Source organism: Pristis pectinata, chromosome 29 (assembly GCF_009764475.1).
Source record: "Pristis pectinata isolate sPriPec2 chromosome 29, sPriPec2.1.pri, whole genome shotgun sequence".
Classification (NCBI taxonomy): domain Eukaryota; kingdom Metazoa; phylum Chordata; class Chondrichthyes; order Rhinopristiformes; family Pristidae; genus Pristis; species Pristis pectinata.
The window spans coordinates 15,460,260-15,477,942 of NC_067433.1; the positions used below are offsets into that span (position 1 = coordinate 15,460,260).

The 17,683-nt window shown below is 42.5% G+C and overlaps 1 protein-coding gene across 1 annotated transcript; it reads right to left on the bottom strand.

Moving 5' to 3' along the window:
* Positions 1-1,277: 1,277 nt before the first annotated feature.
* LOC127584390 (eukaryotic translation initiation factor 4E-binding protein 2-like) lies at positions 1,278-17,683 on the bottom strand. Its single transcript, XM_052041175.1, has 3 exons — positions 17,335-17,683; positions 5,383-5,556; positions 1,278-1,747 (listed from the first exon to the last, which is right to left on the bottom strand). Exons 1-3 carry the CDS (start codon positions 17,465-17,467, stop codon positions 1,719-1,721), a joined length of 336 nt encoding a protein of 111 aa, XP_051897135.1. The 5' UTR covers positions 17,468-17,683; the 3' UTR covers positions 1,278-1,718.

A 17,683-nucleotide genomic window follows, 5' to 3' on the forward strand; every position in this document is an offset into this window, starting at 1 on the left:
AAAGATAGCTTGTGTCTACCTCATCTGAGATTGACGGAGCCTGCAAAATTCTCCTGTTGGCCACACTACTGACTATTATAAAGAGCACTTTGGAAGGATTATTGACAGTAGTCAATTAACTGACTTGCAAATCCTTCTATTCCTTCACACAAACCCCAGGGAAGAATGAGGGGATAAAACAAGACCACTCATGCACTGACAGGAGATGGTAGCACCCTCAGGCAATAGTGCTGCTTAGAGGACTTGTCTCCCCTGATGTGACTATCAAGAATAAAGACTATGGAGAGAGCTCATTGGACACCTAGCAACCAAAATGGGAGGCAAGACATTAATAAAGAGGTGCAACATTTTTCTGTGGGCAGTACTAGATTAGTAATCTGAATAACTCCTGAAGGATTATCCACATGAATGCAGAAGACCAAATTTCGTGATGTCTCCTTCTGATGTTGTTCAGACGATCCAACATTTGGACTCCTCATGAAGTCCAGCTGTGTTGTATCCTTCCTGCAGTTATGAAGGGAAATCTGGGAACTGAAGCCACACCAAACTGGACTTCATGCGATTCTATTCATTTCAATGCCAAGGAAAAAGTCCTTGTATTAACTTAATTGTATTAGTTTACATTTAAATGCATTTAATTATTTCTATCTTTAAAATATTTTAAATTAGATTGAAAATATAAAAGTTAATGTTTAACCTTTAAATGCTTGTGAATTTCAGAGCCATTGACAGACATTCAAACTATTCAAGATCCATTTCAAAGCTGCTGATAAAAGATCATTGTCCTGAATTGTTAACTTTCTCTCTCTCTCTCTCTCTCTCCACATTTGCTGTCTGAGTATGTTTTTCTGATTTCCAGCAAGTATAGTATTTTGCTTTTGAATTCAAAGTATTTTGACACCCAGATCTCCATGAGGCCATGACTATTTGTCACATAATTCAGGGGACGGAACTTGCTATTTGCTGCAGGTATTCCCTCTATGCTGGCTTTGAAGAACAAGTTGTGCTCCAGGTAAGAGAAGATGGCAAAGCAGTGAGTGTAAATGGCCCATTGCAATAGGCCAGATGGTACTTTCTTGCTAGCCTGTTCTCATGTACCACAACTTTAAAATAAAATGTAAAGCCAGTTTTACCTCCAACTTATACCTTATTTGGTGAAGTGTATTGTTTTATTCTTGTGCACATTGGAAAAGAATAACACTCCACAATTGAACTTTGTTAACAAACTCTGAACTGGGAACCATGCTGAGAAAATGCTGAAGTCAAGACACAACAAATTCAAATTACTTAATTTCATTTTATTTCATTGGCTTTCCTTCTCCTGCTCTTTCCCCTCCTTCTCAACAAGAATTACATCTCTGAAAGGTTAACCTTTAGCCTTGATTACCAAAGGTGTATAAAATTGAAACCAGATTAAACAGATCAAGAACCTGAGAGACGCCCACTCTTTACAACGCTTGTCGCCAATTAGAACAGTAGATGCTCTACCACGTAAAACACGCGGCACTTACGCTTTTCACAGCATTTGAAGAAAGTGTCACGTCTGCAGCTTCACAGAAGTGGATGGATTCCATCAACGGCAAAAAATGTTTGCATATTTTTTTTGTTAATAAGTAGAGCTGGTGGCTTGGAGAAGACAAGTGGGCTGATGCACAAGCCCAAATGGCGAGGTTCCAGGACCAAAGCTCCTCACCTTGGAGGAAACCACATGGTGTTTCTTAAATGTCCATCTCAAATTGGGCATCATCTATTACAGAAAACAGAAAGAATGCCAAGTGACCTTCAAATTCAATCAATAATCATCTTGTGGATTATTTTTCTTGCTCTATTTCCTTCCATCGCCACCTCAGGCAGTACTCAGTACTGGTTTCAAAATTAATACCTCATCCACTTGTTCTTCGCCTGTTGTCCACATTATTTAATTTGGTTGCCTTTTTCACTACCGCACCATGATACGATTCATATCCTCACGTGCACATATTTCACTGAATGGTTATCAATACTGCGTCCTGATTTTCCCTGTTGGCCCATCAACATGAAAGTCTAATGAAGCCCCCCAATTCTGTCCAGGGCCAGTTCATTCAGTGGCAATTGCTAATCTAGCCCAAGACCTACTATAGTTCATTTCAGTTTATGATACAGGTTGGGAACTTTAGTCTTTCAGCCAGTGAGTGAATTAGTGTTGCTGCCTCTCAGCTCCAGGTTCAATTCTGACCCCACTTGCCGTGTATGTGGAGTCTGCACATTGTAGGGCACAGATCCAGGCCTTTGGCGCCCACTGTCCATGCTAACCATCAAGTACCCATCTATAGTAATCCCATTTACCAGCACTTAGTCCATAGACTTCCATGCGTTGGTGATTCAAGAGCTTGTCTAGATCTCTCTCAAATATTGTGAGAGTATCTGCCTTCACCATTTCCTCTCCCACTGCATTCCAGATTCTACCTTCCCTCTGGGAGAAAAAAAATCTTCCCCAGCTCCCTCTAAACCTTCAGCCCTTTATCCTAACCTATGCCCTTAAGTTTCAGAACCTCTGTTACCTTTGGTCAAGTAGGACCTCCCTCTAACAAACCCATACCATCTTTGATTAATGCCTACCTTTCCAAATGTAGATTAATCCTGTCCCTCAATAATTTCCAAAGAGAAAAGGATGGATAAAATCCCCAAGACCGGACAGGATATATCCCAGGTTACTATGGGAAGCGTAGGAAAAAATTGCTGGGGCATTGGTGATGATATTTAGGTCCTCCCTGGCTACAGGAGTCGTACCAGAGGATTGGAGGATGGCAAGTGTTGCTCCCTTGTTCAAGAAAGGTAATAGGGATAATCCTGGGAATTATAGACCAGTGTGTCTTGTGTCAGTGGTGGGCAAGCTATTGGAGAGGATTCTGATGGACAGGATTTACGAATGTTTGAAGAAGCATAGTCTTATTAGGGATAGCCAGCATAAACTTTGTGAGGGGTAGGTCGTGCCTCATGAGCCTAATTGAGTTTTTCAAGGAGGTGACAAAACAAATTGATGAAGTGATGGATGTGGTGTATATGGACTTCAGCAAGGCGCTTGACAAGGTTCCCCACAGTAGGCTCATCCAGAAAGTCATGAGGCATGGGATCCATGGAGACTTGGCTGCGTGGATTTGGAATTGGCTTGCCCGCAGAGGGCAGAGGGTGGGAGTAGATGGAGAGTATTCTGCCTGGAGGTCGGTGACCAGTGGTGTTCCGCAGGGATCTGTTCTGGGACCCCTGCTCCGTGATTTTTATAAATGATTGGATGAGGAAGTGGAGGGATGGGTTGGTAAGTTTGCTGATGACACGAAGGTTGGAGGTGTTGTGGATAGTGTAGAAGGCTATCGTAGGTTACAATGGGATATAGACAAGATGCAGAGCTGGGCAGAGAAATGGCAGATGAAGCTCAATCCAGACAAGTGTGAAGTGATGCGCTTTGGAAAATTGAACTTGAAGGCAGAGTACAAGGTTAATGGCAGGATTCTTATAGGAGTGTTGAGGAACAGGGGGATCTTGGGGTCCAAGTCCATAGATCCCTTAAAGTTGCCGCACAAGTTGATAGGGTAGTTAATAAGGCGTATGGTGTGCTGGGCTTCATTAGTCAGGGGACTGAGTTCAAGGTAATGTTGCAGCTCTATAAAACTCTGGTTAGACAGTACTTTGTTCAGTTCTGGTCACCTCATTATAGGAAGGATGTGGAAGCTTTAGAGAGGGTGCAAAGGAGATTTACCAGGATGCTGCCTGGATTACAATCATGTCTTATGAGGAAAAGTTGAGTGAGCTAGGGCTTTTCTCTCTGGAGCGATGCAGGTTGAGAGGCAACTTGATAGAGGTAACTTGATAGAGGTGTATAAGATTATGAGAAGCATAGGTAGAGTGGACAGCCAGCACCTTTACCGTAGGGTGGCAATGGCCGATACCAGAGGACATCAGTTTAAGGTCAGAGGAGGAAAGTTTAGAGGGGATGTCAGAAGTAGGTTTTTATCCCCCCCCCCCCCCCCACCGAGTAGTGGGTGCCTGGAATGCACTGCCAGGGGTGGTGGTAGAGGCTGATACAATGGAGACATTTAAAAGACTCTTAGATAGGCACATTGATGTAAGAAAAATGGAGGGTTATGGGCTGTGTAGGAGGGAAGGGTTAGATTGATCATAGAGTAGGTTTATATAGGTCGGCACAACATCATGGGCCTAAGGGCCCGTACTGTGCTGTACTGTTCTATGTTCCCTACTACTGATATTAGACTTGCAGGTCTTTCATCATCTGGCTTATTCCTGCTGCCCTTCCTGAATAAAAGGAACCACATCTGCTGTCTTCCAGTCTCCTGGCACCTCGCCTGTGGCCAGTGAAGATTTAAAACTCTGTCAGGGCCCCAGCAATCTCCTCCCTTGCCTCGCATAGCATGTTCTCCCCATGACTGCATGTACATCCATCTAGTGCACCAGTTTTTCTCCCCAGATGCCAAAGGCTACCTCATTATTCCTTTTTTGCACTATTTATTTTGCAATTTATAGTAACCTTCATGTCTTGCACTGTACTGCTGCCGCAAAACAACAAATTTCACGTCATACCTCTCAGTGATAATAAACCTGATTCTGATCCTGAACTGACCACTGTAAATTACCCATTAGTGCAGAAAAGGGGGAGCTCTTGGGCATGTGAGAGAATAACCTGCAGAGCTGTAGGGAAATATGGAGAGGGGAACAGGACTGACGAGATAACTCTGTTAGGAGCTGGCATGGATTCAGTAGATTGAATAGCCCCTGTATCCTAATAAGTAAGCAAGCTGAAGAGATTTTCACTGGCAGGTAATTTCAACTAAGTTATAACTAGTGCAATTTTCAACACATTTTTAGTTACAGTATGTGGTAAATATCAAGTTTAAAATATCCCTTGAAGACTTAGCCTTAAAATATTTCAGGTGAAATTTCCTAGCTTTGGAAAAAAAATGTTATGTCAGTGTCTAATTAACAACCCAACAGAAACTGGGTGCATTTTTATACCCAAGATTGTTAATATCTGCTATCTCACCACACAAAAATACCTTCCAACCTCAACCACATGGTCCACGTGCTTCTACTAAAGAAGGCAGAGATAGACTCAACCACTGATCATGACTTCAAAACAGCACTGGCAGCAGCACAAGCAACAATCATTAGGTTGTGAATAGTGTGGTATAGATTGCGTACAAATGCGTTTCAACCACTTTAAATTGCTCACGCCAGTACTGATGGAGCTAATGCTTTCACACCCTCGTACAGCTCAGAGTCTGAATGCACTAATGTATAATTGATGTAAATAACCTAATACAAAAGAATCTTTATTCCCCAAACCAGCCTTCATTGAAATCTGAGCAATACCCCGATCTTCATCCTTACCACCAGCTGCCTTCTCTTCATGGCTGTTTACATGGTTCACTGCTGGCTTCACCTTCTCTGTGGTACTTGGACTTGTGACACCTGGGATGTTTGGAAGGTCACGCGGAGGGGTCCTGGCAACAGGGGAGTTGCGACATTCCATGAGGAACTTGCGGTCATAAATAATACGGGTGCCTGCAACATAACAGCAATGCACTCATTAGAACAGGGACAGAGGGTTACTCTTTGTCACTGGTACAAGCTTTATGGAATGTGCTAGTTTTTTTTCCGACATGAGGCTGCCACGATGCAAAGATGCCTACTATTGGAAACCATTTTATTTGTCCACAAGAGGCCAGATTGCTTCATGTCAATACCTGGTGTTAATGAGACTGCACTTTGAATGATCCTGCACAAAGTAAAGAACCAGCATTTCCACTTGAAGTTTCATGCCTGCTCACAGCTCGACTAATATATAACACCATTGTGCACAAGTGCAACTGCAGAGGGTGTAAAATGCACTCATTTCAAATGTTATTTTTAATTCACACCTCAATGTTCCTGTGGTACTTGCAGTAGCCGTCCTCTAATGCATTTCATTGTCTGCACAGCACTTAGGAATAGCCTGCAGTCTTGTGAGATACTCTTATTTTTAAATGTGTCCGAGTTGAGCTGCCATCTTCTTTCTGCAGTCTCTTTGAGGATTTCAATTTTAGGGATGATCCAACTTCAACTACTATTCTTGGTGGGAATCTTACCCAAGACATCTCAATCAGTTGTAGGAAATGTATGCACTCAGAAGATGGGACTGTGTAATGGAACTGAGAGTATATCAAAAGCCCAGAGTAAAAGACAAGCGGACAAACTTGGGGATTTTATGGGCATTATCTATTATGCACACACATCTCCTTTTCCAGCCTAATCATTTATCAGTTTCGGGCAGTGTTTTTGGCAGTGCTTATTAAAATAGCAGAAGTAGAAGACTGTCAATCTTGCTTAACACAAGCAAGTCTTCCTTCAGCAGGGAAGTTATGCTGCAACTGTACAGGGTACTGGTGAGACTGCACCTGGAGTACTGCATGCAGTTCTGGTCTCCTGACTTGAGGAAGGATATACTGGTTTTGGAGGTTCACCAGGTTGATTCCGGAGATGAGGGGATTAGCCTATGAGGAGAGACTGAGTCGCCTGGGACTACACTTGCTGGAATTCAGAAAATGAGAGGGGATCTTATAGAAACATAAAATTATGAAAGGGATAGATAAGATAGAGGCGGGAAGGTTGTTTCCACTGTAGGTGAGACTAGAAACTAGGGGACATAGCCTCAAGATTCAGGGGAATGGAATTAGGATGGAGATGAGGAGAAACTGCTTTTCCCCCCAGAGACTAGGGAGTCTGTGGAATTCTCTGCCTAGGGAAGCAGTAGAGGTTACCTCATTAAATATATTTAAGACACAGTTAGATAGATTTTTGCATAGTAGGGGAATTAAGGGTTATGGGGAAAAGGCAGATTGGTGGATCTGAGTCCACGGCCAGATCAGCTATTATCTTATTGAATGGCAGAGCAGGCTCGACGGGCCAGATGGCCTCCTCCTGCTCCTATTTCTTATGTTCTTATTACAACTGTTCTGTCTGATATTCAGATAAAATTAAGCAAGAAGGAAGTCATTTGGCCTACCATGTCTATGCTGACCAAGAACCAACCTTCTTGAGTGAATCCTCCTTACTAGCTCTTAACCCACAGCATTATGATCCTTCATTAATCATCCAGCTACTTTTTAAAGTGTAGTGTAGATCTCTACCTCTACCATCCTTTCAAGCAGCAAGTTTTAGTCCCACTGTTTAGAGTGAATTATTTTTTCCCTCAGCTCCCCTCTAATCCTTTCATCAGATTCAGTTTAGTTTATTGTCACGTACACCAGGGTGCAATCAAATTCCTTGTTCACATGAAGCTCACAGAGTAAACAGTATACACAGTAATAATACATACAACAATAACTGCAATGGTCGAGCGCAAAGCAGCAGAATGGTGCAAAGATTGTAGTGCAATCTGAAGTAGTGCAAAAAGAAATGCTAACAGAATAACTGAGCGAAGTAGAATTAAGAGTCCAGGAACGTGGCAGCACCACTGGGAAGGGGATGTGAAAGAGTTGATTGGTTCAGAAGTCTGATCACAGTGGGGAAGAGTGAACTCCTTTACATCCCTGTTATTGTTGATTTTAAGGGTAACAAGTAATTCCTCATCACTCATGCCAAAGTCCCTTATCTCTTTTGTTCCTCCTAACAGTAATTCTCCAGCTGTAGCAACATTCTCATAAGTCATCCCTGCATGTTTTTGAATGCTTTCACATCCTTCCTCTAGTGTGGTGACCAGAACTACCTATGGTGTAGCTGTGGCCCAACAAGTCCTAACAAATCCTGTACAGTCCTAACATGACCTCGCTGTGCTAAAGTTCTAATCTCAGTCAATAAAGTGTTTTCCTTCTTAATCACATTATCTACTTTTTGTTATTCTACTTTTAGGGATGTGTGGGAACGCACTCCAATATCCCACTATTCATCTACACTTCTCAGTTAGTGTGTATTCTCCTGCCTTGTTTACCAACTCCAAATGCATTATCTGACACCTACTTTATTGATTTCATTGGACATTTTTGCCCTCACTGATATCTTCCTGCAGCTTAGAACTTTCTTCCTCCAGAGCTTATTTTGGTGTCAATGGCAAACTTCATAATCATGGCCACTACATTCAAATTTGAATCATTAATATATTCCACAAATAAAGGGCGAGGTCCTGAATCCTGCTACATACAGCCCTCCAGTCACTAAAACCAAACAAACCAACTTTTAACCCAATTTGCCATTTTACATTGAATCCCTTGGATTTTAATTCTGTGATCAATCTGCCTCTGGGTCTTTGTCAAATGCCTCATTCATATCCATATAAAATACATCAAACATGCCAACCTTAGCAGTAGTCCTTGTCATAGCCTCAAAAACATTACTGTTAGCCAGCCATGGTGTTTCCTCACCAAATCCATGCTGTCAATATTTTGATTAATCCGTGCCTCCTTTAATCCCAACCAAGCCCCAAACCTCAGAACGTTTTCCAACAGTTTGCAATTAAGCTAAATGGCCTGTAATTACTTGATCCATTCCTTCCACATCAGCAATATTCTACGCTCTAGCATCACGCTATAGCCAGACAGAACTGCAAGATGACATTCAGAGCATACGCCATTTCCTTCATTTCTTCCTTTACAACTTATCCAAGACTGGTGAATTATTCACTTCTAAGGATGCTTGACCTCTTACTATATCCTCTCCATCTAATTGTTTTTATAACCTCCAACAATTCACATTCTACCTCTTCAATGCCAATGCACGCAGCATCCTTCATTTTCATGAAGATGGGTACAAAGTAATCATCCCAAACTCCACCACCCTGACAACTGATTTGGTCTCTAATGGGATCTATTCTTTCCTTTGTTACCCCCTTCGGCAACAAGTATAGATAAAATATCTTAGGGTTTTGCTAGATTTTACCTGCCAATATATTTCACGTACCATCTTTGCCTTCCAAATTTCCCTTTCAACTTCACCTGCACCCCCTATATTACTCTGGGTTTTCTGCGATAGAAATAACAGAGGACTCCTAGACAAATCCAACATCATCAAAATTTAGAATTAGCCACCTGATACAGCAACACTTGAAGTACAAAACCGAAGGCAAGTACATAAAAAAACACCAAAAAAAACGCATGAGCAATCACCTACCTAACCGGTAAAATTAGATGATTGCTTGTGACAAATGGGTTGCCATTGGCAGTGCAGGTTTCATGGCTATACAGTACAGGAGTTAGGCTCGTCAAATTTCTTCCCTTCTTTCCCTTCATACCACATACTGGGGTATGGCTGTGTAACTGCACCTGGTAGACATGGGGTAAACTGGTGAGGGGGAATGTGAGAATAAATCCAATGAGAATATATGCCAAAAATCCCTGACCGAAAGTGTTTAGAACACACATTGGAGTATTGCCCAATGTAACCAGCAAGCAAAGGGGACCAGGAACTGAACAGAGATCGATAGAGCCACTTCCATGCATTTTCCTGCCTTCTTTCTTTACTTTTAACTGACATAACTCAGCATACATTAACACTGCTTTGAAAAGCAGTAAACATGAACTCCAGATTACTGGAAATATACACTTGGGATAAAATTAGAAGACATAACATACCTACAACTGGCAATGTAGAATCATTTCCCCAAACTACTATTTGGATACTGCAAATCCATTATACAGATTGCAAAAGATTTTTACCTTGAAGTTAGTCCCAACAGATATTCTAATTCATGTTGGCGCTGTGCATTTATTCAAATGTACCCACTGTGGAGAAGTGCACACTTCTCAATCCACCTCAGTATTTGGATATAATTACAAGGTGGTTGAGAAGGAAAACTTCTGGGAAAATTTGCATTTGGTAAGCACCAGATCTCATTGCCCCTTTCCCCAAAAGGAGATGGTGAGAAAGCGTCTGAACAATGAATCAAGCTTCTGTACAGATGATGAAATGTCCTTTCTTCACTATTGAAGAAGAAGGATTCAACATTGCATCTATGAATACACACTTTGATAACTAATACTTCCTGGATTATTGCATAAAATTCACCATACAGTGTTAAGTTTGTATTGTCAAATGAGGAAGACCCTACAGGTTAGGATAAAACCAGGGACAAGTTAGGTCAAGAGAATTGTGCAACTTCTCAATCACTGGTATAGTGTGTTATGTGTCAAGGCTACAAGTCGGTGGCAAATAAACAGTTCCTTGTTCTCACCTCCACCCACGATTATACCTTAGCTGTCAACATGTATAGGCATGTTACATTAGCAGGGAGAGATAGGACTAATTCTTACTCACATCCTGTTTCAGGAACAGTGTCAACCAAAGAGTAAATGGAGTAAGAAAATAAGTATTTTCTGAATGAAAACTAACACTTACTTCACGGGGAAGAGGTACAGGAAACACAACTGAAAACCTTTTGAAGATAGTAAAGCATTTTAACATAGAACATTACAGCACAGTACAGGCCCTTCAGCCCATGATATTCTGCCGACATTTTATCCTGCTCTAAGATCTATCTAACCCTTCCCTCCCACATAGCTCCCCCATTTCTCTATCATTCATGTGTCTATCTAAGAGTCTCTTAAATGGCCCTAATGTATCTGCCCCCATAACCTCTGTTTGCTGTGCGTTCCACACATCCACCACTCTCTGTGTAAAAAAACTTACCCCTGACATCCTCTTTATATCTTCCTCCAATCACCTTAAAATTATGCCCCCTCGTGTTAGCCATTGTCACCCTGGGAAAAAGTCTCTGACTGTCCACTCGATCTATGCCTCTTGAGATTTTCCTCAAAAATATTTCGATCTTCATTAGTGATCAATTGTAAGGCAGTTACAAGACTGTAAATCTGTTTATCTGCCAATAATTGATTGATTAGATTTGGAAGTTATTTTATATTCACTTGGCATATCTTTAAACACAGTGGAACTGCTTGAATTCGAATTTCAAGCTTGGATAACAATACCTTCAATTAACCTTTAGGTTGTCATAGTTATGGCATGACGAAACTATTCTGCAAGTGCAACATGCAGAGGCCACGCTTGAGTTTGGCTCTCTGTGCTGTTGGCAACAATGAAAAAATATCTTGCTACACTGATTTTTGCAGCAAAATTTATACATTCAATCCATCAACATTTAAATCTGCTCTAATGTTTAAAGCCAGACTGCCATTAATTCACACTGGAGACAGCAGGACTTCCCCATATGTGGCCAGGTGTATAGGTATTAGTTCCAAAATTGTATTCAAATTTGATGATGCAAAACAACCTCCTGCACTGACAGCTCAAGTATCTGACCACAGCTATCCTGCAATTGCCTTATTGACAAAATGTGGATTTAGCAGTTTACTAATTCCTATTACCAGCACATTCCAAGAGGCAAATGATATAAACCTTCCAATATAAAAGCCTAACTAATCAACACTTCACTTGACAAACTTTGAGTTGTCTCAAAGGATCACAGCATTAACCACAAAGGATTAACCACATTTTGATGTTCAATCATGCTTCTCAGTACCTTGACTTAGAAATTGGGACTCATGAACAGCACCAAAACTAATTTTTGCAATGCAACATTTTACACTCTTGGTTACAGGGAGCTGAGAACTCAGGTTCATTTCCTCACCAATTAATCTGCAGTAATGCTAAGTGCTGCCATTTAATAAAAACAAATAGTGGAGCAGCATTTCTTAAGTAGGAAGAACTAAATGGAGTCTTGACTGATGAAGCTTCTTGAGTGTTACTGATAGACATCCGGAATGGATCACACCACATCCTCTGGAAGAACAGCATCCAATCAAAGATAACAAGCAAACAATTATCTTCTCATTAATTTTCTCTTCTGCCTCACCAGCAGACCTTGGTGCCTTGCTGAGGAACGCAATAATGAAAAAGATTCCAACTGCCAACCCATCTGTGTTGAAGGATAAGTTCTAGACCAATCAATAATTGTTCTAGTTGTCCAACCTCAAATGTTAACTGTTTGTACTACAGTAGGAAATGAATTCCACTGAAATCAGGCATCTTATTCTTTGGTGAAAGGATGTGAACAGCTGAACATTATTCAGCACATCAGTAAATGATCATCAGTCTGTGCAAGGCTTCTGGCAAGTGTAAGCTGGCTGTGCAGCCTACAATCTACATTGCAGGAAAGATGCAGCAGCAACAGTTGCTGGATAGTGAACTACAGGAAGAGAACTGACAGAGGCAGCTGACAGGATGGTCACTTGTGTTTGGAGGAAATGGTAGAGGAGACAGGAGAGGGGTGCTTAAAACAAAAATCAGCTTATGGTGAGCATTGGAGACCAGGGCCAGACTGATCTAATTGTCAATGGTTAAACTAGGTGTCCATCATATCTGTTAAGTCTGCATCCCTTGAGCTTAGGGACCATACCAAGGGCAGTTGCCAGGATGAGAGAGAATAATAGTTTTAATGGGGACATGGGTATCAAAAGTTACTGTATTCTTTTTTGTGCAAGTAGGCAGTGGAGAACAAAGGTTTTTAATGGAAAGGAAACAGAACACGCCTCTATAATTCCAGCAATACCCATCAGGGAGAGGAAACAATCTGAGCTGATCTCAGAGTGGCACATACTGAACAATTATTCCATTCTACACCCGGTCACTGATACAATTCTAATTTCCCTTCACCTCTTGTATGATATCCAACAAAGAACAACAATTAGAGAACAAAACCCGCAAAAAAGAAAACACCACAGCATCCTGATACAAATATAGCCAAGGGAGACAGAAATTCTCAGACACCATTAGCTTTTGAAAGGGAATTTTTGGGAAACTCCAAACTGTTTGGGTGTTTGAAGATCTGGTAGGTGCCACACAAAACAGAATGTACAAGATTAGAGCAATGAACAATCTGCTGGAGGAACTCAGTGGGTCGAGCAGCATCTGTGGAAAGAAAGGAATTGTCGATGTTTTGGGTCAAAACCCTGCATCAGGACTGAGAGTGGAGAGGTGAGAAGGATTGCCAAGCGATTGGTGGACTGAGGAAGGTATAAGATTAGATTCTTCTGGATATCCTGGGTTTCCAACCTCCCCACCATCAAGGCCATCTTCAAGAGGCAGTGCCTCAAGAAGGCGGCATCTATCACTAAGAACCCTCATCATACGGGACATGCCCACTTCCCGTTACTATCATTGGGGAGGTGGTACAGGAGCAGGAAGTCCCACACTCAACGACTCAGGGACAGCTTCTTCCCCTCCGCCATCAGATTCTGAACAGTCCATGAACACTATCTTGTTATTCCTTTTTTATTGCACTATTTGTCTTGTAATTTATTGTAATTTTTTTATGTCTTTGCACTGTACTGCTGCCACAAAACAACAAGTTTCACGTCATATAACTCAGTGATAATAAACCTGATTCTAATTCTGGTTGTTTGACTAGAATTGGCACTGGCTCCTCAGATAAAGGGCAGTGCAATTGAGAAAATTAGCCAGCATTCTGCTTGTGACTTTTGGTGTTGAGAAGCAAGTGCGTGAATTTTATTAGACGAGGAGAGACTCGGCTGGGTGATTTCCATAACTGTTTCATGAATCAGACCCACTATCTGTTGAGAAAGAGTTTTCAAGATTGAAAACGGAAACTAAAAAAAAATTATGGACAAGAAAAGATAAAGTGTTAGGGTTGGAGGCAACATGGCCAAGAATACAGAATAACTGAACCAGGTCAATCAAAAGGTTAATTAAAAGCCGCAAGACGACCATTTTAGTGATTCCTTTAAGAAAATTAAGACTGCAAACATGTTTCTTACATAATGACATTAAGCTAGTTTGGCAGGGCACAAACCTTCAGTCAGTTATAAAAACCACCAAAGCCACAGAACGAATTAAACTACTTTATGGGAACAAGCATGGGTTGTGCAGCAGCCAATCACAGATGCTATAATATGACAGCTGCTTCACATCAGATCGTCTACCAATAATGGTTTCAGCATTCATTTCCTAGGTTGAATCACAATTAATTGCCATAACTACAGTATTGGAATAGTATAAATGTACAAAAATAAGTATAACCCTGTAGATGTCACCACATTCTGCTTTTATGGTTTGTAATGTCTCAATAGCTTAAATCAAATTTGCTATAACATGTTAACAACTGATAAAACAGGAAGAAAATTCAGCAAGAAACCTAAAATACACTGCACAATCTAGTAGAGATTAAAATTCTCTGCAATGGAGGGTTAAAGGAACAGGGCAAACTAGTTAAATTCCTTCCACACCAAAGAAAATGCTTGCATTTCTACTGTTCCTGTCATGTCCCTTTCGGAACAGCCTGAAGAGGTTTGCAAGCTCTGAAGAAGTTTCTTCTGATGTATAACCACTGTTGTAATGTAGGAACCATTACATCCAACTTGTGCTGAACAGCAAACCACAAACAGCAATATGATAATGCCAGATTATCTGTTTTAGTGATGCTAAATGTGGGAGAAAACATTGGCCAATTAATCAGGGGTAATTTCCTGGGAATTCTTCAAAAGAACTTGAATGGGATCTCTTTCTTTAACCCTTGTGGCCTTGGTTTAACATCTCATCTAAACAACAACTGCCTTCAATACCCTAATTCCAACAAACTCATCTCCAAACTCCTAGACTTAGGACTCTGCAACCCCCTCTGCAATTGGATCCTTGACTTCCTGACTGATGGCGATGAGGAGGTGTACAGGAGTGAGATAGATCGGCTGGTTGAGTGGTGTTGCAACAACCTCACACTCAGCGTCAGCAAGACCAAGGAATTGATTGTGGACTTCAGGAAGGAGAAGTCGGGAGAGCACACACCAGTATTCATTGAGGGATCAGCGGTGGAAAGGGTGAGCAGCTTCAAGTTCCTGGGCATTAACATCTCAGAGGATCCATCTTGGGCCCCAACACATTGATGCAATCATGAAGAAGGCTCTTCTTTGTTAGGTGTTTGAGAAGACCTGGTACATCACCAAAGACTCTTGCAAATTTCTATAGATGTACAGTGGAATGCATTCTGACTGGCTGCATCACGGCCTGGTATGGAGGCTCCAATGTGCAGGATCAAAAGAGGCTGCAGAGGGTTGTAGACTCAGCTGGCTCCATCACAGGCACAACCCTCCCTGCCATTAAGGACATCTTCAAGAGGCAGCATCCATCATTAAGGACCCTCACCATCCAGGATATGCCCTTTTCGTGTTACTACCACTGGGGAGGAAGTACAGGAGCCTGAAGACCCACATTCAATGTTTCAGGAACAGCTTCTTCCCCTCTGCCATCAGATTTCTGAATGGTCCATGAACCCATGAACAGTACTTTGTTATTCCTCTTTTGCACTATTTATTTATTTTTGTAACTTACAGTAATTTTTACATCTTGCACTGTACTGCTGCCACAAAACAACAAATTTCATGACATATGTCAGTGATTATAAATCTGATTCTGACCAACAGATCACAATCAGCAAGGACAGGCAATAACACCTCCTCCATGATTATCCTCAACACCAGTGCCCTGCAAGGCTGCATTCTCAGCTCCTTGCTATACTCCCTATACACTCACGACTGTGTGGCCAAATTTTGGTCTAACTCCATTTACAAGTTCACAGATGACACCACCACAATGAGTTGCATCTCAGGCAATGATGAGATGGAGTACAGGAAGGAGATAGAGAGCCTAGTGACATGGTGTCAAGACAACAATCTCTCCCTCAATGTCAACAAAACAAAGGAGTTAGTCACTGACTTCTGGAAGCTGGGCAGAGTACATGCCCATCTGTATCAATGGTGCTGAGGTGGAGATGGTTGATAGCTTCAAGTTCCTAGGTGTAAATATCACCAACAATTTGTCCTGGTCCAGCTACATTGACGCTATGGCCAAGAAAGCACACCAATGCCTCTACTTCCACAGAAAGCTAAAGAAATTTGGCACATCCCCATTGACTCTTACCAATTTTTACTGATGCACCATAGAAAGTAACCTATCTGGATGCATCACAGCTTGGTATACTAGCTGCTCTGCCCAAGACTGCAAGGAACTGCAGTGAGTTGTGAACGTAGTCCAGTACATTAAGCAAAGCAGCCTCCCCTCCATTGGCTCCATCTACACTTCCCACTGCCTCAGGAAAGCAGCCAACATAATCAAAGCCCCTCCCACCCTGGTTATTCTCTCTTCTCCCCTCTCCTGTTGGACAGAAGATACAAAAGCTTGAAAGCATGTACCACCAGCGTCAAGGACAGCTTCTATCCCCCAGTTATCAGACTCTTGAACAGACCTCTCATGTGCTAAAGAAGAATTCTTGATCTCCCAATCTTCCTCATCGTGACCCTTGCACTTTATTTGTTTACCTGCACTTTCTCTGTAGCTGCTATACCATAATCTGCATTCTGTTTTTTCTTTTTACTACCTCAATGTATTTATGGCATGATCTGTCTGGATTGCATGTAAACAAAGGTTCTCACTGTATCTTGGCACACGTGACAATAATAAACCAACTCCAAAAGTACTCCCTGTCCTGGACTACCTAACTAGATTTTTGTGTTCAAACCTCTGGTGTGGTGTTTGAACCTACAACCTTCCAACACAAGCACAGTATGACCAGTCCAGATCTGAAACCTAAACATTACTCAAAAAGGTTAAAATCTCAAGGAGGAACAAAGTTTCATAATGGACCTCAATTTTGCAAGCCAACTAGCAGGCATTATACATCAGTTTCATCTTGAGTCAAAGGGCACAGAACTCCTTTCCTCGTTAAGTGATAAGAAACCCTTTATGTAAATGTACTGAAAATTTGAGTTATTTTTAGCGATAACGAAACAGACTGTGCTGTTGTGATCAACACCTGCCTTTTATTAACTTGGTCATCAAACATGACAACACAGAAAGTTGTCAACTTGTAACGTTAGTTGTTTCTCTCAATGCACAATGCTGAGTATTTGCACCATTTCTTTGTTTTATGTCAGATTTGAAATAAAAGGCAATGTTTTGCCTCGTGGGCATGGACACAACCCTGGCTTCTTACACTTGGAAGCGCAAACCGGGGGCTGATCTTCCAACCATCCAACAGGATCAGGGTTGGTGCTGCGGCGAGGAGAGGGTGACAGTGTGGGGAAGGAGAGGGTTAAGTGTTGGGTCAGAGGTGGGGGGTGGGGTCAGGGAAGTGGTGATGGTGTGAGGGAAGGGTGACAGTACGGGGAAGGACAGTGTTAAGTGTTGGGTCAGAGGTGGGGGGGGGTGGGGTCAGGGAAGTGGTGATGGTGTGAGGGAAGGGTGACAGTGTGGGGAAGGAGAGGGTTAAGTGTTGGGTCAGAGGTGGGGAGGTGGGATCAGGGGTGTGGCGACGGGCCGAAGCCCTGACGCCGCGCACGGCTTTACCTCCTGGGGTGGTGCTGAAGAGGGTGCCCCCGGGGGTGGTGCTGAAATCGTGCGGCAGCTGCGCCGAGTCGCTGACGGTCACCCTGCGGGTGGGAATGGCGCGGCTCTCGGTCTTCTGAGCTGGGCCGGACATCCTGACGCCACCTCAGCCGCTCGCACCGGACGGGGGGACGGGAAGGCCGGGCCTGATCTCACTCACTCACCCACACACTCTCCCTCACACACCCACTCCGTCCGCCCGCCGGGACCTCGCACAGGCCCCCCCCGACCCCACTCACTCACACTCGCTGCCAGGCCCCAGCACCCCGCCACCGACAACATCCGCTCACCCGTCGCGTCATCCTCGGGC

Bases quoted from the DNA above. Each gene is read 5' to 3' on its own strand.
- LOC127584390 (XM_052041175.1), bottom strand. From the start codon at position 17,467: ATGTCCGGCCCAGCTCAGAAGACCGAGAGCCGCGCCATTCCCACCCGC. The intron at 5,557-17,334 runs GTAAAGCCGTGC...GTTATGTTGCAG, and splicing joins CTTCAGCACCACCCCAGGAG to GCACCCGTATTATTTATGAC. The intron at 1,748-5,382 runs GTAAGGATGAAG...TTTCTGTAATAG, and splicing joins TGAAGAGAAGGCAGCTGGTG to ATGATGCCCAATTTGAGATG.